Source organism: Canis lupus, chromosome 14, assembly GCF_048164855.1.
Source record: "Canis lupus baileyi chromosome 14, mCanLup2.hap1, whole genome shotgun sequence".
In the NCBI taxonomy this organism is placed as follows: domain Eukaryota; kingdom Metazoa; phylum Chordata; class Mammalia; order Carnivora; family Canidae; genus Canis; species Canis lupus.
In genome coordinates, this window is record NC_132851.1 from 41,412,197 (window position 1) to 41,440,052 (window position 27,856).

A 27,856-nucleotide genomic window follows, 5' to 3' on the forward strand; every position below is an offset into this window, starting at 1 on the left:
CCAGGAGAGTGTAGGACTTAACTTCCCTTCCAACGTGTGAAGAATTTGATCAGTGCTAAATATCTCATGAAGAGGCTTTAAATCCAAAGCCAAGTGAAATTCAGGGCTAATCTAACACAAATCGCATAACCCTGGGTCTGAAACAGAGCGTGCAGGCTCAGTCTTTCATGTGAGTTTAATGTATTTTATTTCCCCCATTAGTACGTTTCCCTCCACCTCATTGTCAATCATCAAATAATCTAGATTTTTAAACAGCAACAGGTTGAGCACTCGCTTCATTTGATAAGATTAAATTTTTGTAAGAAGGATTACTCTGCCAGTGGCTTTAAGATATTTGTATGAACCAATATTCTTTTCAACAGTATTTGTAAATAAACTGTATAAAATGATATCCTTATGAATATCGGTGTTTGGGACGAGAAGAAAATTAAGAAAAACTGGGACTATAGGAGGGGATTGGGAATCGAGAACTATTAATTCAGAGAAAGAACCACAAATTTGCACATTCACCGAAGACTGCATTTCTGGATCTTGCGAGCTATTTTTATTTATTTTTATTTTTATTTATTTATTTTTATTTTTTTATTTTCTTTTTGCAAGCTATTTTTAGAAGTGCATTTTGCTTCAAGAGACAAGACTAACCCGGCGAGAATTGAATGGTAATGAACAATGAGCTCACAGATTATCCTGTTTACGTCTCCAAGGGTTTGATTATTTTACCTAACGGGTTGTAACCTAATTATAGAATTTTCGTGACCAGTAAATGAAACTGCCCACATGCTTCGGAACTAAATGTCAAGGTTTTCCTAGCTGGACTCCTAAGAACTCTGCTCCGTCAACAGCTTAATAAGGAGAGAAGCATTCCGACAGAGGCCCAGAGGACAGCCGGACGAAGCGGGCGGCAGGCCCCGACCGACGACCACTGGGGTAACTGTGAAAGCCACTGAGGTCCTTGTTCGCGGTGTTACTTGGCTGGTGCAAACTATCAGCTCTTAGTCCCCCCCCGGCAAATGGTCAGGTTGTGACTCTGGGGACAGAGGTGCAGAAACAGCAGACCAGAGGGCAACGCGTGCAGGGGAACCTGGGCGGGCTGATGCCGGGGAGGGCGGGTGCTGTGACAGGAGAGGGAGACCAGGGCTCCCTAACCAGCTACAGGGCCCTATCTGCCTGCCGCGGAGCTGCTGGGGCAGCAAGACACTGGTAACGCCTAGAGTTTAGGACTCACAAATACAGCTGCTGTATGTATAAATGATGATAAAATGGCTGTTTCAAAAAAAAAAAAAAAAAAAGAAAGAAAAAAGAGGGGGGGCCGCCCCAGTGGCTCAGTGGCTTAGTGCTGCTTTTGGCCCGGGGTGTGATCCTGGAGACCCGGGATCGAGTCCCATGTCAGGTTCCCTGCATGGAGCCTGCTTCTCCCTCTCTCTCTCTCTGTCATGAATAAATAAAATCTTAAAAAAAAAAAAAAAAAAAAAAAAAGAAGCTAAGTCACATATCCATCATGTCCCAGTGAATCATTTAGTTTAATTTATCCACAGGTGCTGTGCCGTCCAGGATGGTGGCCGTTGGCCACATGTGGCTCTTGAACACTTGAAATGGGATTAGTCCAAATTGAGATGTGCTGCTAGTGTAAAATACACACCAGAGTTTAAACACTTAGTATGAAGAATGTGAAATACTACGTTAATGATTTTTATAGCAATTCCGTGTTGAAATAGTTTTGAATATACTAAGAAAATATTATTTTATTATTTTATTTTTATTTATTTATTTTTTAAAGATTTTATTCATTTATTCACACACACTCTGTGTGTGTCTTCATGAGAGACACAGGGAGAGAGAGAGGCAGAGACACAGGAAAAGGGAGAAGCAGGCTCCATGCAGGGAGCCCGACGTGGGACTTGATCTCGGGTCTCTAGGGTCATACTGAAAATACTATTTTAAAATTAGCTGGGGCTCTCACTTTTACTTGTTGCTAATGTTAGAGCCTAGAAAATTTGAAATTACATATATTTATTTATGCACTGTATTTCACTGGCAAGCTCCTGGAGGACGGGAACCCTGCTTGGTTTACTTTGTAGTTGCTGAGTTTAAACCCGGCGCCCGGCACCCAGTAGGTGCTGCAAAAACATTTATAAAGCAGAAGGCTGCCTTTTAGAGGTGACGTTGCTGACTGGGGTTAAGTTTTAATTTAAGTTTTTAAATGTTTTTGATTTAATCATGAGAGACGCAGATGGAGAGGCAGAGACACAGGCAGAGGGAAGAGCAGGCTCCCTGCGGGGAGCCCGATGGGGGACTCGATCCTGGGACCCCAGGGACACAGCTTGAGCCCAAGGGCAGACGCTCAACCGCTGAGTCACCCGAGCATCCCAAGTTTTAATGTTAATAATAATGTTATATTTGGCATCAGGAAAGGAATACAGAAATTCGTTGCTATCCAGACACAGGAATTGAATATTCTGAGAATTTCTAAGACAAATTTCTCATTATACCCAGCAATCAACTCAGAAGCCAAAACAGGTCTGGATAGCAAGCGATACTTGTATATTAGTAAGTCTGAAACACAGCAGGAACTACGAGATGACCAATACTAGCAAACCATGTGCGTATCCCTTCTGATTCTACCCCTTAGAACTGCTACCCTCGATTCTGTCTGTCATTCCCGGACTTTCCTTCTAAATGGTTTTCCATGTGAGTATCCCTAAATAGTAGACTGCATTTCCTGGCATGATTTTGAGATTCATAAAAGATGCTATGTAGTTTATAGTCTTTTAAAAACACTGAAAACAGCTGAGTAATATGTATACAATGGAATAGTATTACTCAGCTGTTTTCAGTGTTTTTAAAAGACTATAGACTACATAGCATTTTTTTATGAATCTCAAAATCATGCCAGGAAATGCAGTCTACTGTTTAGCCATTAGAAACAACAAATACCCACCATTTGCTTCGTCGTGGATGGACCTGGAGGGTATGATGCTGAGTGAAATAAGTCAATCGGTGAAGGACAAACATTATATGGTCTCATTCATTTGGGGAATATAAATAATAGTGAAAGGGAATAAAGGGGAAAGGAGAAAAAATGAGTGGGAAATATCAGAAAGGGAGACACACCATGAGAGACTCCTAACTCTGGGAAACGAACTAGGGGTGGTGGAAGGGGAGGTGGGCAGGGGGTGGGGGTGACTGGGTGACAGGCACTGAGGGGGGCACTTGACGGGATGAGCACTGGGTGTTATTCTGTATGTTGGCAAATTGGACACCAATAAAAAATAAATTTATTATTAAAAAAATAAAAAATAAAAAAATAAAAAATAAAAGCACTGAAAACAAAACCAAAAAAATAAAAAAAAATAAAAACACTGAAAACATTACTTCATTAATTCTCATTCAACATACCTTACCAAAACCATGTGACATTTTTAGCCAGAAATTTAAATATTAATTATTCTCTGTGGCCAACAGACTTCCACGTGTTTGGAAGTCGTAAAAAGTGGGCCAATGGAGGATTCACCCAAACAATGAGAAACTTTTGAAAATATCTATGCACCCGACAAGAATTTTAAACAACCTGCTATTACCTCAATAATATAGAGGACTATATTCTTGTAGAAGCAGTACAGAATGCACTTGGAGACTCTGTTATAGTTCCAGGCGCCATGAACCATCAATAAATTCTTCAGATACTTGAACTAAATGAAACAAAAGCAGAGAAGAGTTAGGATGGAAAAGAATTCGTATTTTTCTTTTCATCCTGCCAGCTGAGACCAATGGTGTGTTTTGCAGAAATGCTGCTTTACCTGAGCTATGGAGTAGTCAGAAGAGTTGGCGGCCTGCAGGCCTTCATTGCCGCTTATGCCAACGCCCACGTGCGCCGTCTGTATCATGCTGACGTCATTGGCTCCATCGCCAATCGCAAGCGTTATGACTTTGACTTGTTTCTTGACCATCTCAACAACTTCAGATTTTTGAAGAGGAGAAACCCTTAAATCAGAGCAAATGATCAATTACCTCTGCTTTCTGGAAAAAAGAAAAAAGGACTTTTGAAATGTCTTTATCCTTTTTTAGATAATCCTGGAGACCCAGGATCTTTTTTAAAAAATTTTATTCATTTATTCATGAGAGAGGCAGAGACACAGGCAGAGGGAGAAGCGGGCTCCATACAGGGAGCCTGACGCGGGACTCGATCCTGGGACCCTGGGGTCACGGCCTGAGCCAAAGGCAGATGCTCCCCCCTGAGCCACCCGGGTGCCCCGAAATGTCATGATCTGGAAGCATAAAAGAAGCAGAAGATCCAAAAGGGCAGTTCTACGAAGTACCATTATGGAAAAGTCAGTTTTGCAAACGTTCAGTTTCCCCATTAACCTGTTTGCTGCTTTGAGGGGAAAAAAATGAAGTCTAAGAAGCAAGGCTCTAGGTTGTGGGCAGAAGCGGGGACGCCCTGTTAAACACTATTTTACCAGAATAGCTGCATTAATTTGTTAAAGAAATAAGCCTGGTGTTTAGAAATTCCATTCCTTCCTAACAAACAATGCTGACGTTTCAAGGGCTTCGCGTCCGTGCGGCGAAGGTCAGAGGCGGCCGGGCCAGCCTCGGCCCGTACCGAGCCCCGTCCTGTACCCGGAGCAGATCCTCGACGACGTCCCGTCCACCTAAGACGGCTTCCACTCCAGGTTCAGGGCAGGGGCTCGGCCCCCCCCGGGCCTGCCGTCGCCCCCACCGGCAGCTGCCCAACGCCGAGGGCTGGCGCGGGCCTCCGTCTCCCTCGGAAGGTCCTGCGAGCCAAGAGGCGTCCCGCAGCCTCCTACACCGGCGCGGGCCGAGGACAGAGGCGGCCAGCACCTGCAGGAACGCCGTGCTAGATGCTCACCTCGGATCCACGCATCACAGACTGTGGGGTCACTTAAGAGACAGACCTCAGGGCTCACGGGCGGTCGGCACCCGTGTGGTCACCACACCCGCACAACCACCGGCGATCAGGGGGAACACGACACAACCGACACAGGGAACGGAGACGACTAATTAAATGCAGAGCAATGACCAACACACACAGTAGGAGCGACAAGGAACACAAGCCAGGTCAAAGCCTGTGTCGAGGTGGAGCGGAGCAGGTGTCCGACGCGCATCGGCCGCAGCATGCCTGGGTCCTCCGTTATTCTACGTGAAAACGGACACCGCCGCTCTGCAAGGCCACGTCTGGGGACCTTCCTGAGGCTTTCCCCAGGAGCAACTCCTAGCGGCGCATTCTCTGCACGAACATGTCCCTTCCGGAGGCCCCGCTGCCCCGCTGGGAGGCTTCCTGCCCTCGGAGCAGCCTGGCTGTTATTTCACGCTGGAGAATCATGACATGAGCCGGCGAGCTCCTCGCAGAGTGAGCCAGGCCCGGTCCAGGCCAGGCCCCCGACCACCGCTGCTCTGTGGAGGAACGACGTTCAATTCCCCCTTTGGGTTTCCCTTCAGAGCCCGGCAGCCGCACAAATGACCCCACTGTGAACACAGCCAGGGAATGGGGGGAGTGTCGGCCGTCACGGGCTTCTTCAGCGCTCAGCCCGCGTTTTCCTTCCAAGCAATTTTCCCTTCGTTTTCACACATTATTTAATTTTTTCCTAACAGGCTGATATAAATTGGCGAGCGCGCTGGCTCCAGGCCAGTGTTTTAAACAGGGACCGCCGCGAACATTTCGTGAATGTCAGAAAGGAATGCTCGGCGAGAAATGATCTAAACAGCAAGCGGGGAGTGGACACGGAAAGAGAGCAGCATCCGAAAACATTCTTCAAGTTCCCTTCACAGTGTAACAGGCTCACCATTAAACAACTGTGAAGTCACACCATGGGATCGATGCAGCTAGAAAACGGGGGTATTTTTTTTGCATCGGCTAAATGGGTAATAAAGGAGAAATCTCTGCACGGTGAGCTAACAGTCGTGACTTAAAGCAGCATCAGAAAAGAGCTGGACCTAACTCTGTTTTCTCTTCTCATGGTCATTACAACCAACCGCTGTTTCCTCCGCCTGACGCTGCAATTTTCAGTGCCCCCAGGTTAACGCTGGCTGAGGACTTTCACCCACTTCATGAGTGTTATTAGCTCAGGTGTTAAAAATGGGAATATTAATCTCCTTGGCAAGAACGGGTGACGATGCAGTAGGAGGCCTCCCCGAGCAACCGTCGCTAGCAGGGGCATCCGCTTCCTCGACAAGCTAACAGCAGACAATGGGCTTGGACGAAGATTCAAGAAACAGTGGAAGCCCTCACATCTGATGTGTTTGACGTGCCTAGCAGTTGGTTGCTTAAGAAGAAGAAAAAAAAAAGATGTCTGATTTAAGGGAGGATTCATAAAAAAGCAAAATACACACCCATCGGACATTTAACTCCTAAGTGTACAAGCCTGTGACATGGAGCGAAGAACCGACTTTGCACAGGGGCCTGCAGTCTGAGGTTCTGCATGTTTTTTTGTGGCAAAAACCTACTCACGCTGGTTCCATCTGAGTGGAGCTCAGAGCATAATGAGGCCTCCACCCCAGTTGATGGTTCTCTCACCCGCTCTACATTAAACAGCATTTTTTTTTTTTTTTTGGACCGCTCACAACGTCTCTCTAGAGCATTACACCTGGTTCTCCTAGCGACAGTTTTGACTGATTCCTAGGAAGCACCCAGTCAACTCATAGACGCAAAAGCGCAGGTGTGTCCTGAAGAATGTCCTTCCAGCTCTGGTGTGATGCGCGGTGGGCACCAACGGTGTGTCTTACTTAGGGAGGGAATGTGGTTCACGGGGACTCAGGTGAGTCAAGCTGAAATCGGTTAAAAAGATCTTTTTTTACAGCATCCACTTAAAAAAAAATTTCCCTTGCTATCGGGGGTTCCATGATAGCAAAAACAGACTTACAGGACATTTGACAGGAGTGTGGCATAGAGCTCTTTGGTGTACTTGCCAGCACTCCATAATTTCAGAGGATGCGCACATCAGAGTGGGCCGCAGGAGGCTTCCTTGACCAGTTAGAATCTGACGTGGCCCTGACGAGGGGAGGAGAGCTCACGTCAGGCAAAAGGAATAGTACACACTAAGTTTCTTCACGTTCAAAATTACCTAGAATGTATTCCTTCTACCATTGTCCTTCCATCTAACCGAAGGTCGCTAACTGAATTCACACGTGACAGTTTACTTTCTTGACTTCTGTACGCATGCTCCTCTATTTGTATACTTTCCAGAAGTCTAGAGCAACCTTACTACATGCTAATTTTTCCAAATGTCTATCAAAAAAAATCATATATTCACGGCTGGAATACCTGAAACCTAAATTTTACAAATGCCAATAGTGACCCAATGCGTAATTCAAAAACATTACAAAAGCACAGCTTTCTAATCCAGATTTTTTTTTTTTTTTTGTAAACCATGCACGGATCTGCACCAGGATTTAAATTATACTTAGTCCTCTTCTCCACTGTTGCTCCTTCGTCTTTAGGAGAAGTCAGAGCCTCTGTGGAAAAAGACTACGTGCCCAGCCTGTACTGTGAAGGCCCCACAGTCTTCCTGTGACTACACAGAAGGGGGTTCTCCGTGGTGCAACTGAGCTGCGCTCTGAGTGCAAAAGCGCACTTCAGAGGATTTTGGCTGTAGTTTCTGCACATGCTGTTCATTATTTTTTCTTATTTGCTACGTAATAGCTCTCATTGCCCTGTGAACATTAGATCAGAACACTGGAAATTTTTCCCATTTAAGCGGAAGGTATATAGGGTGGCACGTCTTAAATGAGCCTCACTCTGCACTCATTCAATGGGATTAGCTAAACGAGATCACCCTTTCGAATGGACTATGGATAAAGACTGTATGTGCAGAACACATAATAAAGAATATTTTAGGGGACTTTTTACAGGTAGCCAAAAGGAGTACAATAATTTACCTTACTGTATTGTGTTTTTAGGTTAATGACCTAAAAAATCTCACAGATACACTAGAAATTATGTTGATAGGTTGGACTTAAAAGTTAATATAAAGTTGTCATTAGAAGTGAATCTAGAAAAAAAAATGTTAAGAGCATGGAGGAAGATAGTATTTAACTATCCCGAGATGTTTTTTATAGAGCCCCTGTGTTTACTAAGCTTGGGGGCTGCTCCTAGTGACTATCTGGAGATCAGGATCATTAATTAGTGGGGGTTCTGCTGTATTTTCCTACACAACATACTTCCTAAGATTTCTCCTTGTGGATATTGGTCTGTTTATTCCCTACTGAGTCTTATTTTATTCCCTACTGAGTCCTATTCTGAAAAAAAAAAAAAAAAGAGAAAATCATAAAAAGAGGAAAAAAATCGAACAGAAAACCTTTTTGAGGTCTTGACTCTTCTTCGAACTAAAATGTGTTAGGCTCCTTTGTAACGTTTTGAATTGAAGAGGAATTAAAATTTGGCAAAAAAAAAATTGGTTATTTGTACCAGAATCACATCAATGTGGTAACATTTCTAGAAACTCATCATCGATTTCCTTATTACTGGAATGAAAAGAGCTGCTTACATAGCATCCCCAAGCTATACTTGCATATGGTACGTAATGAAACATTCTACGTGGAGAACTGTGTTATTCAAATGACTGGAGAGTGAGTACTTCCTCGCCTCCAAAGCAACATCTGTGGAGTCACCCTGTAGTCAGAGGCATCAAGGGGGCCTTATAATACGGGGAGTGAGTCTATGGGAATAAAATACGGATAGCCTTTCCACAAGATAAAAAAGGCAAAGTAACTTTTAAAAAGATGTCTTTTTGCAATGCATTTTCTTTATTCATTTATTTAGTTAGTTCATTTGTTTGTGAATTAGTAGGCTCCATGCCCCAGGGTGGGTGGGGCTTGAGCTCATGACTCTGAGATCAAGACCTGAGCTAAGATTAAGAGTCTGATGCTTAACCCACTGAATCACCCACAAGTCCCTGCAATGCATTTTGGATGCAAAACTACTACTACTGCTACTTCTTTTTTTTTAGAATTCAGGTTGTTATAGGTAAACTACTACGGTCTCCACTTTCAATGGTTCTGATAAAATTTAAATAGGGACTGATTGTATGGATAGTGGACATTTGAATACACATGTGTGTGTGTTCATACCAAACTACGAGCTGGCAACTATACCTCATACAAACCCCAAAAAGAAAATTCCTGATAATAGAAATCTTTATTATTGTATTCACACTAGAGAACCATCTGTCCACAGTGTGACTGTTTATTTTTTTTTCTTATCTCTCCCTTCCTTTCTCTCTCTTTCTTTCCCTTTCTCCTTTATTTTTTTAATATCATCTGGTTATCTGGAACCTAGCATTATATTTAGCCCAGAGCAGAGGTAAAGATGGTACTGGAACTGGATAAATGATAATTTTGTAAAAATGAGAAATTCATCATCCCCTTACAACTCTTACTCATTTTTCACTGTGTGCTGCTAGGAGGCCAAGTATGTTTAATCTGCTTTGTATCTAGATGGCAGATGAAGTGCATAAAGGAGATTGGATTCTCCAGGCTTTCTCACAGGGATAGGAAAAATTATTTCAATCAAGATTGAAAATTATTAAGTGGAGAAGAAACATACCACTTCTTCAAGCGAAAGTGGGCATATTCAGAATGGGTTAGAGTCAGGTGACAGGGGGCCTCTGCATGTCAGGATAAGAAAGTCTGACTATCACAGCTAGCTCTAAGCAACAAGAGATGTTGATTAAAAAGCATTTCTGCCAAAAAAAAAAAAAAGAGCATGGGACAAGCCTTGCTTCAAAAATATGAGTTTGGGGGCAGCCTGCGTGGCTCAGTGGTTTAGTGCCCCATTCAGCCCAGGGCGTGATCCCGGGGTTCTGGGATCGAGTTCCGCATCGGGCTCCCCGCAGGGAGCCTGCTTCTCCCTCTGCCTGTATCTCTGCCCTTCTCTCTCTCTCTCTCTCTCTCTCTCTCTGTGTCTCTCCTGAACTAATAAATAAAATTTTTTAAAAAATATGAATTTGGATTACCCACCAAAATGTACCTTTTTAATATAGGTAGATACCTATACCTATCTGTATATATGTATCTGAATTGAAAAGAAAATGAAACACAGGGGGTGGGGTAGGGGGTTTTGAATGAAACTGGAATCAGAGATGACCCTGAGTTTTCCAACGTGAGTGACCGAGAAAATGACGGTCTAAACATTAATAGAAAAGGCCGGGAGATTTACAGAGGAAAATTCTTAGGGAAGTTCAGATAGCAGTGGGATATCCTGGTGGCATCATTAAGTACTGATTGAAGAGTCAGAACTAGGCTCAGAAAAGAAATGCAGAACTGATGCGCATTCAGGCTTCACTCACTCATCAAGTGTCTAATTATCCCTTAGGATGTGATGAAATTTCTGTGGAAGAATATAAAGGGCAGGAAGGAGAAGAAAGTACAAGATCTTAGGACCTTCCTTTTGCCCCTAAATGTCATTCATTTAAGAACTTTTATTCTTAAGAACTGCTGCACCAGGAATTACTCTCATGAGCCTACATATAGGACAGTGGTTCTCTACGGACTCTTGCTGCAAGGAGGCACGAGCGGCGGGAGAGACAGAAACCTCTCCGGCACGGTTCAAGGTCTAGCTACCTTTCTCCGTCTACAGGAGAGCTGTGCTGGCTGCTGGAAAGTGTATCTCCTCAAGAAGGACTAGAGCGCTTCCCCTTTCTAGCTCTGTCCTTCTGTGACCTAGCTGTCAGAGTGGGGAGAGCTACGGCCTCCATCTCTTCCCATTCTTGGCCCTTGGTTGGAGCCCACGTGGGCATGGGCTCTCTTCCCTTTTCTTGTGACTCTTTAGGCTGTAAGAAAACCAGCTTTCCTTTCCTTTCTTCCTTCCCTCCTGCCTTTTTGAGAATTCTCGCCTATGTAAAATGAGTTTCACCAAATTTTCTCTCCCCTTAGAAACACCTAGTGGAAGATGAAACAAGGGCTCGTGCTGGCTACTGACAGAAATCAAAATAAAATCCTGAAGATGTCAGGAGCTAAAGAAGCTTGGTAAATTTGAAGGTCACGATTAGTAAAACTCTATGAGAAACCCTTGGAGAGACATGGAGCAGAGGATACCTGTTGGGAGGTAAATGGCTTAGAAGTAAAGAGTGGTGGCCACAGATAAACAAATAGGCAAGTGAGGTTTTCAGCAGGACTGCTCACTCCCTGTGCCTGCGTAGCCCACCCGACCAGGGGCAGGGAGGTGAGACTGGGCTGGATGGAGCAGAGGGGCTCCTCTCTCACTGTAACTGAAAACTTTGGTGTAGGCTTGGAGCTTGTGGAAACTCAGAGTCCCCCAAGTCACATGCCTGAAAGGCTCCCCAATTCCAGGAGTGTGTCCAATGCCCTAAATCCAAGACCCCAGGAAAGTTCCAACTTCATACCTTGGAACCGGAAAGTTAGAGTTTTCTAGTCAACCTTGGGGCATGGAGCCAGGCAGGGACAGGTGCCAATGACATGGGTGTGTTAACAGAGCCTTCAGTGTTGCCTTACCTGGGTAATTCCGCCAAAATGTGGCTGCCTCTCACAACAGCAATATTGGGCAAAGGAACAAGGGGAAAATAGGCATTCATGAAGCTCAGACTGAGCCCCGTCTCCAACTTTACCGCAGGCTGGGATGTTGCTACCAACCTTCCTCCCAAGGGACTTTACTGCCACCAGGGAAAATGAGGAACAATATGTCACAGGGAAAACAAGAGAAGATTATGAGTACAAAAGAGATTACAATGACTTATAAGGAAGTAGAATCGGTAAAAACAGAGAGAACAAAAATTTTTAAAAGGTATGATAAAAAAAAAAGCCTTGGAAAGAGTTGGGAAGATACTGAAAACATCAAACTGGAAAAAGCAGTTACAATGAAGAACCAGTTGAAAATAGGTAATATAAAGATATAACTGCTAAAATAAAAAAGTCAGTAGTAAACTTGATACTAAATAGCATCAAACCCAGAACTTTGAATTAAAAAACTGTCCCAAAAGATATGAGGAAATTAAATGAAAATGAAAGATTCTGAGAAAAATGAAAAGAAATGGAGCAATATGGGGGACGATACATAATAGGAATCCAGTAAGAGAATAAAGAAGGACAGAATGAAGTAGAACATTTTCTAGAAGAAAGACACGTCCTTCTATTAAAAGTGCCCCCCCCCAAAAAAAAAGAAAAGAAAAGAAAAGAAAAGAAAAGAAAAGAAAAGAAAAGAAAAGAAAAGAAAAGAAAAAGGGCAGCCTGGGTAGCTCAGCGGTTTAGTGCCGCCTTCAGCCCAGGGCGTGATCCTGGAGACCCGGGATCAAGTCCCGTGTCGGGCTCCCTGCATGGAGCCTGCTTCTCCCTCTGCCTGGGTCTCTGCCTCTCTCTCTCTCTGTCTCTCATGAAAAAATAAATAAAATCTTTAGAAAAAAAAGAAATATAAGAAAAAGGTACTTATCTCCAGACACATTCTGGTTAAATTAAGATTAAGAAAAATTTCTAAAGGTTTCTAGAGATAAAAAGTAGATTACTTACAAAAGAAGTAAGATCTGACACTAGATGCATACACAAAATTACCTTAAAGTCTTCAGTTCTCATCTCATGGAGGTGGGCAGGGGAAGGAATACTTACTAATCCATAGAGACATTAAGCAAAAACATGGTTATCAAAACCTTAGAAACAACCAGACATAGAATATAGATTGTGAAGCTTGCAAATCAGCAGAAGAAAATGTGATTTAGACAGTGGAAGGCAGGGGGAGAAGAAACAAAAGGCATAATAAATGAAAAACTCAAAATAAGATGAAAGAAATGAGGCCAACATAGTAATAATTATAATGAATGTAAATGTGTTAAATTCACTGACTGAAAGGGATTCTCAGCTCAGATTAAAAAAAAAAAAAAAGATCCAGCAATATATGGTGTCTAAGAGACATACCTTATAATGACACCTAGTGAGTAATTAAGTGTTCTACTACGTTCTAAGCTTTTGTTTAATTCATTCAATTCTCGGGCAGCCCCGGTGGCTCAGCGGTTTAGCGCTGCCTTCAGCACAGGGCGTGATCCTGGAGACCCGAGATCGAGTCCCACGTCAGGCTCTCTGCATGGAGCCTGTGTCTCCTTCTGCCTGTGTCTCTGCATTTCTCTCTCTCTGTGTCTCTAATAAATAAATAAAATCTTAATTCATTCAATCCTCAGAATAGCCCTAAAAGAGACAGGTTACTGTTACTGTCATTTTATAAATGAAGACACTGAGGCACAGAAAGATTACATAATTTAGGGCAAAAAGCAAGTAAGTGGTGAACCTAGGATTCGACCCTGAGCAGTGTGGACTGAGAGACAATATTCCTAACCACTATATCCTACAGAAGGACTGAGCATAAGGGTTTAGGGATAAGAAAAAGAGAAGACACTTTATGATTTCTCTCCAGAAGTATCCAATGAGACCATATAAAAGAAGATTTGATAGATTTCTAAGAGTAACATAATTTTTAATAATAGCTACCAATGCACTGAACGTACATATTAACCCATTTCTTCCTCATAACTCTGTAAAAGCGATTAATTTTAACTTTCTTTCAAGAACGAAGAAACAGCTAAAGCTGGAGAAGTCAGAGAACATACTGCTGAGCTAACAGGAGGTAGGACCTGGACTTAGATTCTGGAGAGAGAAGGGGCAGATTGTTTAGTAGGAGGCACCAGGAGAATCTGCTACGTAGAAATAACACCTGAGCCCTTCTTCCTAAGATGTACAAGAATAATCGTCGCACGGAGTAAAGACCTATAAGGAAAACAGAAAGTTGTGAGGTGAACAGAAGAAATGTATGAGAATATCTTTATGAGTGGGAAGTCCTTACTATTCAAAAAGCATAAAACATACAAAGGAGCATTGATGGAACTGGACTGTGTTAAGGTCAGCGGTGGATCGTAGCTCCCCCTACTATCATCTTCGTTTTGTCCAGAGCTGCTTTCGTGCCACAAAGGCAGGGCTGAGTAGCTATGACAGAGACTGGACAGCCCAGAAAGCCCAAAGTATTTACTATCTGGTCCTTGACGGAAAATGTTTGCCCACCTTTGCTCTATGAAATACTCACTTCCTCTTGGAAAATGCTATCCGGAACCACCTCCTCTTTCTTGCCTTAACATAAAGCTTGTCTTATGTCCACTGCTTGTCTCTGTGTCTGTTCCCTTGGTAATATGCCTTCTGTTTTCCAAGATCTAAACAGGGATGGCTAGATGGGTTTATGAGAAAGAAGGTAATCACTAGCAACCTCATGGGTTCAAGGAGACCCAACTACACCAAAGTAATTCTGTTTTCCTTTCCCACACAAAATCAGGTCCGTAGACAGACAGACAGAAGAAATGTTGTAGGTTTACATATATCATGTCCTCAACAAGCCGGAGAACGAAGACCTTTATCCTATCACCGGAGAACCGCACGTAATGGGTCAGGTGGATTTGTTTTTGACTAAAGAATACATTAGAAGTGCTGATTTACTGATTTATGTAAAGCTTCAGGGAGTTCTTGGTGGGAAGCTGCAGAGTCTGTACTTAAAACTGCTGAACAGAAGAGAATCATCAAGCATTTGAGTGCAGTGACGGAGGATACGTACACTTATTCCAAGTTGGCAAGATACAAGACAGAAAAAGAACTGAAATGAATAAGACATCACTTAGGAGGCACGATCATGGAAATCAAGATGGCAGATACTCTTGGGAGGATAATGACGCTACAGGAAACACGAGGGGGCTTCTGAGGTGCTCATTATGCTACGGTACTTGGTACAGGGGTGTATTCGCTTTATGAAAATTCACTAAGTTGCATGCTTACACGTTATGTACTTTCCAATAGAGGCTAAAACTGTGTTTTATTAGAATCATACGATCTGCAATTCTAACTGGTGTGTGTGTGTGTGCTGGGCGATGGTTTTCTCTAAACCGATCACATCTAAAACTATGTAATGTTGAATTACAGTGGAATTCTCAAGTGTTGAGATTCATCAATCTAAATTTAACTGTCAAACATGGACTTCCCTGGTGGGGACGTGCACATCGTAGGTGGCCAACAGGCCGTAACACGGCCTTGCTGCTACTCTTAACATTATTCAGTAGAGACAGAGAAGCAAATGAGACAGACTGGGCTGAACCAGCTTATTATATTATGTCAAAGCAAAATATGGCCGTGTTATGAAGTTATAAAATTTATTCAGGATGTCCTCTTTTAGCCATACATGTATGAAAGAAATATTCTCTCAACATTTCCAACATTTATTCATGTTTTCTTGGACGCAAATATGGGGTTGACATTCATTAACAGTTTGTAAGTCTTCTCAAAGCCAAACATCTGCTTGGCATCCAACGGTGCTCGCGAATTTTTTTCCTTAAAGGAATGTCTGTTGAGCATTTATTAGCTTCATTTGAGCTTTATGACTACCCTTTAAGTAAAACATTTATTTAGAGAAATCCTTAAAGTTTAAGACAATCCTGAAAGATTTGAGAAGTAGATCTGTCTTGACCCTCTACTTAACGTACTCATGCTATGACAGCAAGTATTCGAAGCGTCCCCTTAGACCTCCCCTTCTAGGAGGACCCGCTGATCAGACTAAGGTGAAAGGTTTTGCCTGGAATGCCACTCCCGAGAGACGACACTCACTGAAGTCAAGTGTTTTTTTATGCGCTATGGGGAAAATGGCCTAAAAGGGGGTTAAACTTTGATTAGAGATGTTGCAAGTAGGGAAAAATGCTTACTTCAATTTAACTTCTGCTTTTCAGAAGACATGAGTACATAAATTATGTAGGAGAACGGTGATTGCTAGACAGTCTAAAAGCTGGAGGCTCTAGGCCAATTTTCAACCAACTGTCACAGAACATAAGTTTCAAAATATGTTTAAACTAAACTGACAACTACAGAAAAAAATGTAAAATTCTTTGAAAGCCTGGGTTATGTGAACTGATGAGGATCTCAGAAACCACATGCTATTTAACACACAGCAATACTTCACTGCAACATTCCCACCCTCTTCTGGAGGGAATATTAAAAGAGGTAGAACAGATGCTTCCCCAAATTAAGCTGATCCAAGCAGTAGACAGACGCTTCCCAGTGGAAAGTGGCCACAGAGGAGTAGGGTCCAGAAGTGAAAGGGCTAGCGGGGGTCCTCTGTCCTGGCAGCTTTCAAGCTGGAAGGAAATTACCAAGGAAGGGTGCGTGTGTGCATGCATCTCCCACCTTTCCATGCCAGAGAAGCTCTACTCTTAGCTGCTTAGACATCCAGGCTCCGTGAAGGATTTGAATCGCCGCTATATGCCAAGCTCTTCATTTTATAGGCCACAAAACCAAAGCCAGAGAAATTCCATTAGGTATCCAGAGTGCCAGCAAGGTAAAATTAGAACAAGAATTTCATGAATCCTCAGATAAAATGCCACTTTGCAGAACAGTTCTTGATTTTAGCTGTGTACAAAAATCTCCACAAATCCGGGAGCAAGCTTTTCCCTTTTCTACCTACCTGTCCAGGAGTTTTAGGGGTCTGTGAAGCCCCTAACATGGTGCATTCAATTTTACCCATTTGTGTGCAGTGTTTTTGTTTTTGTTTTTGCAGGGGGGATTGGGGGGAATGATCCACAGCTTTTATGTTCTTCAAAAGTATCTGATCTCACCAGGTGATAAGATTTGGTTGTACCCGAGCAAGGGAAAAGAAGGGAAGAAGGACGACACGGAGATTACATCTATAACCAGGAAAACTTGTCGAAATTCCTGTGACATTAGATGCGTATTTCCTCTGAGATCGCTCAGGCTGTACAGGTAGATGTGCAAGGAAGTAAAAACAAAAGCTGCCTGGTAGCTATCAAAACACGGTCCTTGCTGGGCTGATCAAGACAGATTTCATTTTACTTCTTGTGTTTTACATACTTAGAAAAAATTACTTGAGGTATAACATGAAATCTCCCCTTTGTAAACCAAAACCAGGACTCCAAAGCCCCGAATAGTTTTGGAACGAGGGGATCATTTCTGTCTCTCAATGGTCCCTTCAGAAAGTGGTGGTAAGAGATATAATGACGACGGACTGAGAACAACTGTTTCTTTCAATTCTGCTGTAGGCTCTGTAGGGAAAAATGCTCATCTTCATAACCGTGTCAGTTAGACAAACACTGAAAACTGCCTTCTGCCCTTTATGCTGATAATGTCAGGGAGGAAAGTGGCTGATGTCATCCTGAAGATGGAACTAATATCGAGAGCCTCATTATCCATTATGGGAAGGCTTTCCCCTCCACTGCCACTCTAGCTGTGGCACAGAGAAGCCTGCAGCAGAGAGCAGACTCTGAATTATCTTCACGTGAGGACAAAAGGAAAAAAAAAAAAAAGATTGCAAAGTAGCATGAGGGGAAAACCCATAAAGCCAGAATGGACACAAACAAAGTCGTGGAACAGCACCTTATTTTGAAATAATATTCAGTATTTATCTGGAGTGTCTGTTCTAGTGGAGTAAAATAGAGAATTTCCTGGGGCTCGGGGATTGTAATCCTCTGAGAAACCTGGAGTGACACTTGCATTTAATGGTAAAGAAAGATATACAGAATTGCCCACCTATTCCTCACAAGTGACAGAAGCATTATCATGGAAATTATACTTCAAGGTCAGTAAGCTAAATGACAAGAAAATGGTCTGGGCCAGTAGTTGAAATGCCAAGAGGCACCAGGCCAAGAAGGTGCACAGACGTAACTCCAGCGGGGGCACTGATGTAATTATGGGCTTAGATGAATTCTCAACACCAGACCGGAAGCTGAGCCATGGTCCTTATGGGAAAAGAGAGAGTATGAAGGCAATTAGAAGAAAAAAAGCTGAGGAAAGATATTTTACTTAAAAAAAAAAAAAAACCCAAAAAACAACAAACCCTGAAAACTCTAAATAAAACCCAGTGTCTGCATAGGGACCTTCAGGTCCTCAAACATGCATAAAACAGGACGGAGGGAGGAAGGGGCCACACACATCTTTATAAGCTCAGTTTCCGAGCTGCTCTGCACGTGCACGGCTGAGTGTGAGTCCCTCCCCGGGGCCTGGGCCTGGTGGGGCCCCGAGCTCCACGTGACTCGTGAGCATCCAGAACAAGGATCTCGGGAGGGAATTTCACAAGCGCACAACATATTTTTTCTCCCTCGACTCCGCTTTTTACTTCTTCTCTCCCTCTGCTATTGTTTAATTTTGTGGTTCCACTTTTTGAAGAATGGTGGGAGGTACTGTGTTAAGCAATGCTCTAAGAATGAGGCTCAGCTGCAGTGACTGCATTATGAAAATTGGCCTCCCACATCTTTCAAAGCAACTGTGATTCTACTTAAAAGGCGGGGGGAGGGGGGCACAAAGGAGAGCAGGCAGGAAGTCTCGCTCAGCCTTGCCCGCCCAGCGCACAGTAGGCCTGGCACAGGTGCAGACTTGGAGCTCGCTCACTGCATCTGGGCACTTTGTATTCTCTTTGGTTTTCAACCAGGAGCCAACAGTCCTAGCACTTGATGTGCTTTTGGGCAATCTTTTGTCGATTCTCGTGATCCCATTAGTGAAAGCGATTAAACAACCAGAGCTGGCACACAAGCATGCTGACGGCAGAGTATCAGAGTTGAACATTACTAAGACGTGGTCAAGAGATTATCAGCAAGGAATCGAGAAAAGTCCCTGGAAAAGCAAATTTTACAAAATGCAAATGAGATCTCTGAGATAAACTAATTTCTAATTCTTCATCATTCAGCAGAGAGCCTGATTATTACTGATGTTAAATACGTGTGTACGTTAGGCTCTCCGAGGGCTCTACGGGAACGTTTATTAATACACACTACAGTGAAGAAAAATAAATGGCTAAAATAATATGGTTCCTGGAATAAGCAACTTTTAATTCTCTGAGTAGGATATAATTTTATAGGTCGAAATGATGCTTTATAAAAGGTACTTATTAAATCTTATTTCACAAACTTAGGAAATATATACAAGGCATGACTTATAAATTATATACAGGATATTCAAGTGAATAACCCTAGACAAAGAGGGTTTTAAAAAAAATAACATTCTTTTATTAGTAAATATGTTTTTAAAGATAATAATAATATCTTAACAATCATGTTAAAAGAAAAAGTTCTGGGAAATTCTTCAGAAGCCTTGCTAAGATTTCATCTCCCTGGGGGAGAAAGCAAACTGGAGACACTGCACCCTAGACCCTGGGGTGACCAGCTGGGTCTAAGAGTCTCTGTGCGTCGATGGCAAAGAGGGAAACCCTTAGGTTTCTTTTTTTTTCTTTCTTTCTTTCTTTCTTTCTTTCTTTCTTTCTTTCTTTCTTTCTTTCTTTTTTTAACCCTTAGGTTTCATAGTGAAGACAGCGGGCAGAGTCATGAACACGCTTGAAATTTCAGGACGACACAGTGTGAACAATTTAGACCAAGATACGGGGAAGACGCTCTGACGGGAGGTTCTGGAAGGACGAGAGCTAAATAGCTTATAAAAATGTAGTTCTGTGGCTTAAGCCCTGATAATGCAAAACCAATTCTCATTTAGGAAATGGGCCATATTATAAAAATCACAGGAAAGAGGAATGTCCAGTCAAGAACTCGTCTTCGGGAAAATGACTTGGCACCTCCAAAGTTAAGTCCCCGTGCCAGTCCGCAAAGTTAAGTCCTCCGAGCAGGATCAAAGATTGACGTGGAGAAAACAGAACCATTACGGAACCAAGTCTCGATGGAAATGTGGGTAAATAAGTGATGTGGAACACAGGAGATTATGAACAAGGATGACTAAGAGATCATCAGTAGGACTCACCTAAAAACAAAACAAAACAAAACAAAACAAAACACCCAAAACTCTGCAGCTAAACTCTATTCTGGGCTGTGAACCTTGAGTGTCAAGTGAGCAAAATCACAAATAACCTGACATGTACAAATTCTGGATAGAATCGCTTGGAGGAAGTTTAAAAATCAAGAGCGGAGGGTCCAGGTGCTGTTCGCTGCAACCTGACAATATTAGGGAGAACTTACCTGCAGCAAATAACAGCTTTGCATGACAAAGCCAAGTCCAGGAAATACTGTCTGACTCCGAAAGTTAAGGCGTACTTGAGGGTTTTCCCATCGATTATAAGAGCAAAGTCATTCTCTTTTCGCAGAGCATCGCCGAGGATGGTGCAGTGGCGACCGAGAGTCTCCCTTGTTGCCTGCAAAACCACACAAAAGCACCCGCAACGTTTACACCCGTTTGTTCTACTGAGATGCCTTAAGGACGCTGGGCAGCTACAGCTAGTTCATCTTAGTGCTTTCAACTGTTTTAAATTGCTTTCACAGAACTCTGCTCATTTTATTCTCGCAAAAGCCCCTCAAAGGAGATTGGACAAATGTTATCAGAAAAAGCAAATTACTCTATTAAAGTCACACATCTGTGCCCACCAGGGCGGGCATCACAAACCGCGGATGCCTCCGCAGAGGCTTTGCTCGTTAGTCCAGCCACACGCTCACAACCCTGCAGAGATATTTTCGGTAAATTATCTTATTATGAGACAATCACACTGTCCTAATTTATGAACGAGTCAGAACTGCTTAGCCAGGAACCCACGGTCGGAAAAGCCAAGGAATATAATTTAGATAACTTACGGGTATTTTTTCGGAATCCCTAAGCTATGGAAGCTTAATTCCCAGGAACCAAGAGGGGGGAACACAGTAGCTGCAATCTCTGGCCACACCAACAGTTGGTCTCTGTGACTTCGGTCATGATTTCATGACGCTGTATTCTCGTTGGGGCTGCGGACATGTGGCGTGGTGGTCTTGATGGAGCGAGCAGAAGAACCCCTTCCACCAAGGGGGTTCACCTACTGTCCACACGTAGGAATGTTCAGCCTCAAGGAAAGCTCTGCTCACCTCACCGACACAGAGGCGCCGTGTTTACCTCCCTCTATCAAGGTCTGCTTCCCCGCTCTTCGGAGGCACAAAGCGTCGGGATGCTTAGTTTTGCTCCCCAAATCCCACAGACTCTTCCTGTAACCCGGTGGGGCCAGCTTCCCACCTTACTAAAGCCTGGGCGCCGCGGAGCAGCCCAGCCCTGGCTGTGCCCGGAGAACACAGGGGCGAGTCCCCTCCCGCCGGGGTTTTGTCCGGAAGCCCACGGCGGAGCAGGTGCGGGGCCGTGTACCCGGGCACCCACGTGCACCCATACGGAAGACGCTGCCGTCGCGATTTTGGCCACGTCCGCGGGAGAGCGCATGGTTGCCGCCACCTAACAACGTGGCCCAGTGGCTTCGGTCACGTTCACGAAGAGGGAGGCGCGGCGAGTGGTCAAAATCTTCACTGGCGATTTGGGAAGGTGCTTCTGCGTTGGACTCCAAGGCCGAGGGCGCCGAGCCCTGGAATGTCGGAGTCCGTGGAGCAGCAGGCCCCGGCCCCACGCACCCGGCCCTCGGCTCACCCGCCAGCCCTCGCAGCTCAGTCCACGCGGCCCGCAAGGCCCCGGGGCCACCAAGGTCCACCCACGGGGCACACGGGACACCCACTGCTTAACGACGGGCACGGCGCCCACAGACGCCCGGGAAGAGCCGGCTCAAGGAGGGCGCCCACGAACTCTGATTTCATCCCGCCCACGGCTCTCCAGCTCCCTGTTAGCATTCCTTTCTTTTTTTTTTTTCTTAAATATTTTATTTATTTATTCCTGAGAGATACAGAGAGGGAGGCAGAGACCCAGGCAGAGGGAGAAGCGGGCTCCATGCAGGGACCTGGGGTCACGCCCTGGGCCCAAGCCGGTGCTCACCCGCGGAGCCACCCAGAGGCCCCCCGTTAGCATTTCTGATTGGAGAGTGAGTGTGTGTGAGAGACAGACAGACAGACACACACACATGCAGAGGGAGTCCTGTGTGTCCTGCTTGCTCCCTGTCTCGAGAGGAATCCATCGCCTCGACAGCCTTTCAAACCCAGGCACTGCCCCCTGCAGCGCCCCTGCGAGAGCCACGCCTTTGCCATGAGAGTCCTGAGCTGAAACCCCACATGCAAGCCGGGACGGCCCTCGGGAGAGCTCCCCACCCTGCGAGGTCAGCGGCAGGGCGCACGGCCCAGGGCCCCCCAGCTGGTAACCCCATTCTCCCCTCTGTGAGGGGTCTGTCCTCCGACCTTGCAACGGCCGCCGACTCTCTCACTTGCAGCATCAGCACCCCCGGGTTCCCTCGGTGGCCATCACAGGTCTGCAGCAAATCAGAAGGTGTCAGGACTCGTAACAGAGGTGGCACTTCAGATGCGGGAGTCACACGCCTCCCCCCGTGACTCCTCCCGTCTGCCCGCCTAGACGGCCAGGTGACGGCCACAAAGCTGCAAACATTTCCTTATTTTAGTCCAGAGCCCTCTTCTGTAAGTGGCTCCGTGGTTGGCTGTGTGTTGCCAGCTACAAGTTATGTTTTCCTCTTATTTAGACTGCGAGGAGTATTTTAGATTATTTTATTTATGAAAGTTTATTGCTTCTCCCCTAAGCCTAGGAGCCATACTTTATGGCCACATTGCACTGAAGCTTATCTCCTGTAGCCAGAAATAAATTTATCACTATATTAGCTGTTGCTTTGTTTTCTTTTGAGCTACTGGAGGGGGAAATGTTTAAACATTTAAACTTAGTGACATGTGAAAGTGAAAATATATAAATGAGAAGCTAAATCAGAAGAAGGATAAAAGACCACAGAGTAGAACAAAATGAAAGCTCTGTAATCTCCTTATTCTACTCGGTCTTACTTGTGGGCTGAAGGAAAAGGGGCATGTGTTGCTATACTCGGAGACGGTGGGAGGTAAAGGCAAGCTGGGGACGCAGCGTGGGCCCGGGGCCCCCTCCCGGGCAGCCATCCAGGTAAGGGAGGGACCGAGGATGTGGCTGTGCCCCGGAACCTGGCCCCATCGGTCCCTCCAGTCACTCCGCTCAGCTCCTTCCGCCCCCACCCCGCGCCCCGCTGGGTGCTCATCAGGGGCTCTGGGGCGCTGGCCGGCCTGCCTGCTTCCCGCCTTGCCTGCTCACCCTTCAGGCCACAGCCGACGCTCCCCTCGGTTCTCAGTCTCGACAACACACGTCAGCACGAGGTCAGGCTCTTGCAGCCCCTTTCTGTCGCACGGGTGCTCACTGCCCAGTGGGCGCCAGAGGCCCACCGGCTGCTCCAGACCTTTCCTTCTCTCCGAGATCCCACGTTCGGCCCTCGTCACTTCAGCACACATACACCTGCTTCACCGAGAACACCGATGCCAGGAAGGATTCCCTCAACCTCAAAACTTCCCTTCACCTCTTTCTCCCCCAATTCTTGAGGCAGGGGAAGAAATGAATTTCTTTCCCCTCGGTTTCCCTCCCTTTTCTCTTGCATTTTCACTCTCCCCGTTGTCAAGATCCGCCCTCCCCTTAAGACCAGACCCTGAAAACAGTGGGCAAGTGGACAGACACGGCTCTATTTCTCCTGAGTGCTCCAGGTACGGGAGGACTACCATCTTTTGGATTTGCCACATCCTTGTTCACACTTCTGCAATGGAGCATGCTGTATAGTCGTTTATTTGTTTATATCTCTTTTTCTCTTTGGGACTGAGGCCTCTGATGAAGAAATAAAAGCTTTGTAACAAAACACCAAGCAAATTATTAATGGTTACAGGATACTTTGTGGGAGGTTACAATGGTTCTTGTGTGACTATTCTGAAGATTGTTTTGCTGACTATAAAACTCCAAGAATATCTTGGATACTTTTTTTAAAAGATTTTATTTTTAGGGATGCCTGGGTGGCTCAGCAGTTGAGCGTCTGCCTTCAACTCAGGACGTGATCCCAGAGTTCCGGAATCGAGTCCCACATCGGGCTCCCCGCAGGGAGCCTGCTTCTCCCTCTGCCTGGGTCTCTGCCTTCTCTCTGTCTGTGTCTCTCATGAATAAATAAATAAAAATATTTTTTAAAAAATATTTTATTTTTAAGTAATCTCCATAACCAACGTGGGGCTCAAAGATCAAGAGTTGCATGCTCTACTGATGGTGCCAGCCAGGTACCCTTTTGATATTCTTAATTAGAACAACAACAAAAAAAGTTAATGTGCTTATCTTATTTTTTTTTTAAGATTTATTTGAGAGAGACAATGAGAGTGTGTGCTTGAGTGGGGAGAGGGGCAGATGTAGAGAATCTCAAGCAAATGCCCTGCTGAGCGTGGAGCCTGACGTGGGGCTTGATCCCACGACCCTAAGATCATGACTTGAGCTGAAATCAAAAGTTGGATGCTCAACCAACTGAGCCACCCAGGTGTCCCCAACGTGCTTATCTTATTATAGAGGAAATGGAGAACAAGCTGTTAGTGATGATCTAACATCTCCTTCTGTCTCATAGAATATAAATTGTCTAGTAAAAATAATAAACATAGAATATTTAGTGATCAAACCAGGTTTTAGAACAGTGGGCCAAGTAAACAGTATTTGTTTTATAAGAAATATGCTTGGAAAAGAAAAAGATGCTTGGCAGATAATGAGGCCAGGAGAATTCCTCATAAAGATGACTGACCAGAAGCCCCTAGTGGAGTTCTATTTCAATCTTTAGGGGATAGCCTGGCGAAACAGATAACGTGTTCATAGAATACCCTACAACGAAATAAAATACAACAGTCCTTAAGAAATCAGAGACCTGATTTACGGCAATCTTTTTCATTGCTTTTACATGACTTTTACCAGGGAAACCCTTGATAAAAACCACACAGGGCACCCTAGACAGGGAAATCTGACACAATTGTATAGTGAGATAAAGTGAAAGCCCTGATTTGTTTGGAAAGCGTCATAGCATGCAACATGTCACTTTCACTTTGGCAAAAACTCTGCTTGACGTAGTTGGAAGAACCCAGAGGCCAGATGTGCAAAGAACACGTTAGGCCACCAGAGAACTATGTTTTTTTTTGATGGCCCAAAATGTAATGCTGCAGAAAGCACCTACATAAAAGATGGCCCTTTCCAGTTTCTAGCCTTGGGTTACCCCCCACCCACTGATACTTCTCAGAGATTTATTGTATGGACAGTCTCCCTTGAGAACACATCCAAGGAACACCCTCATAGAGAGATATCCCTAAGGAAAGCAGAATAAAAGCCTTTAGCCTTTGACTAGAAGACTAGTTAACCAAGCCTAACGAGCAGAGACGAGGGAGAGATCACAGCTAAGTAGTCCAGCAGGCACCACCGCATGGTCGTGGCTTCCACGCCTTGCCCAGGGCTGCAGTTATGGTGATGGGACCACTTATCTCTGTCCCAGAGGGTAGCGTCCGCAAGGCTCAGCCCAAATGGCAAACGTTAAAGGAAAGAAGTGTACTTATTTATTCCAAAGTATTTGCTGGTGTTTGGGTCTGACAACAAACAGAGCACTTGACATTTATATTTCTTCCCGGGAATCTGTTAAAATATGTGCGGGTCAAATGATAAACTTAAAAAAAAATGATAAACTTCTGTTTTAAGGAGAATTCTAGTCCCAGAAAGGGACTAATAATACATCAAAACTCTGAATTACACTTTGACTCTCAGACACAGTATTTAACAATGTACCTCATTGTTCTTGGATTTATTCTTTTCCTTCGTGAGCTCATCACTGGTTAAGCGAAATAAGCATACAATTGGGGCTAATGATGAATCACTTTGGGGAGACACTCAACTCTCACCCTTGTCAGGCAGACTGAAGTTTACGAAGCCTGCACTTCTTACTTTCCTGTAAGCACCACAGGTTTCTGTTTTCACTTACTTTCCATAAAAAGGGCAAAATGCAACACAATGCCACAGGAAAACACCTGCAGGAATCTAGCCGAACAGAGCTGGGGACTCTGCTAACACAAGCTAACTCACTGGAGTGAGCCCCTACTGTTAACTAAGTCTTCAGAACTTGTCAGCTGATGTGCAAAGTCACCAACTGACCCAGAGAAAGCCGGCAGGGAGCTGGAGGTGGAACCCAATCTCAGGACCCCGGGATCATGACCTGAGCCAAAGACAGATGCTTAATTGACTGAGCCACTCAGGCGCTTTGGAATCAGCATTTTCTCATTCATAAGACTGAGTTAATATCTGTTTTAGGGTTACCGTGAGGACAAAATAACTCCTCTACTTGTGAGTCAAGTGCCCTGCCTGGTGCTTGACTCAGAGATGACATCCAAGGAAGACTAGTTCTTTCCCTTCCTCTGACATCAGTTTTAATGGAGGTATCACCATCTGATAAAGAAGGATCTGGAAAGCGTCAGATACCGTATAATGTTAGTACAACTCACGTGGTACCATGAAGAGAATCTTGAGTTTCCTTCTGAAATCTCCCGTTGGCAATTTATTTCAATCCACCTCTGACTGTTAATACTCAACCAGATACTTCTACTACATAAAAAGCATCTGGAAACCTGTCTTACCCTCAACTCTAGAGAAATTAGCATTATCTCTTCTCATACAGCCTATAGCTCTTGGTACATGGTAGGAAGACAAGTATTTATGTAACGAAACTAGGCTGTTTTTCTGTATCTCTTAATTTCTGTCTCCAAACTGATACAACTCGAGAGTGGAAAATAACTTGAAAGTTACAAATCGATTTGTCATTTTTCTATTTTTTTTGTATAGATGACCACCTCAAGGAATATGTTAGGCTTTATGCTTCCATAAAGAATGTAAAACTATATATATGTAAAGTTACATGCAATAGCATTGCATATGCAAATGAGTGCTTCCTAAACACTAGGTTTAAAATAAGTAATGATAAAGAAAACACAGACGCCTTGTTTTGCTGCCATTTTCTTCAGATATGGCACCATAACTTAAATTCACAGATACTGATGGTTTACAATAGCAGAAAAATAAATATTCACAAGGGTGTGTGTGTGTGTGTGTGTGTGTGTGAAAAAATCTTACTGTAACTTGCTAAGGGTCTCTCTTTTAAGACCCATTATAAGTTAATTTAAAATGTCAAATAAGAGGATATATGTAAGAATCTTAAACTAACACATATTAGCTGCTTTTGAGGTTTGCTGCCCCACCTCATCGTCATTTAAGCCATGAGGTATTTACAAATTTATGGTCCAAAAACATTTCATTCTTTCTCTACTTTTACACTTTCCAAGTGTTCACACCCTAAAATTACAAATTAACAGAACATTCCAAGGACATTCTAAAATAATATGTTATGACCATATCAAGTATGGACAATGTTAGCAAGTTCTTAAAGAGTGAGTTACGACTCCCATAATAGCAACATGGATAAACCACTGGTTATTACTTGTTTTTCGACAACGTGTTATTGATTCAGTGGAACACTGGACGTTCCACATACGTCTGTGTAACACATACATCCACTATTCCATCAGCTAGCGCAGGCGGCAGTAAGCTGTAAAAAATGTAAGCCTGAGAGTAGAGAGAAACTACATTTATATATAATTGGTCCATTTAGTATTCATTCCAGTAGGATCGCCAGCTTTCTTGGACATGGTTTTTGACCAAAAAGCTCTGGTGTTTTTAAACTCCCAGACGATACAAGAACATAACCTTAAAAAACATATTCGTATAGAACCAAACTAACATACGGTAATTTTTCCAAAGTGGATAAGGGCAGACAGAAGGTGAAATCATTAAAAACATATGGGTAAAGAGGTCCTCCAAAAACAGCATAATGGAAGGCAGCCAAGGGAATGCATTTAATCAATACATATTGCTAAATATAATGAAGAGGGGAAAGAGACCAAAAAAAAAAAAAAAAAGAATTCCCATGCTTTGCTGTTACATAGATATGGGCTTTTTATATGCATGGGAATACATATAAAACACAGTAACTGAGGAAGCAGTCCAGTCTCCCAGTAGGGTCATGCCATCAGAAAGGTCAAGGTTACAAAATGGAAGAAGGAAAGAAGAGGAAGTTGTAGTGCTGGATAAATTGGCCCCTGGGCAGAGGTTTGGGATGTGGGATTATGATAGGTTC

General features: G+C 44.0%; 1 protein-coding gene across 6 annotated transcripts in view; it reads right to left on the minus strand.

Annotated features, from left to right (window-relative positions):
* Positions 1–27,856, minus strand: part of ATP8A1 (ATPase phospholipid transporting 8A1) — a 220,367-nt gene that overhangs the window by 47,539 nt on the left and 144,972 nt on the right. For all 6 annotated transcript variants that reach the window (XM_072774850.1, XM_072774848.1, XM_072774851.1 and 3 more), the window contains 3 exons: positions 19,947–20,119; positions 3,798–3,981; positions 3,579–3,689 (listed from right to left, as the gene is read on the minus strand). In XM_072774850.1, coding sequence (XP_072630951.1) covers positions 3,579–3,689; positions 3,798–3,981; positions 19,947–20,119 — 468 coding nt within the window. The remainder of the gene's footprint in view (positions 1–3,578; positions 3,690–3,797; positions 3,982–19,946; positions 20,120–27,856) is intronic.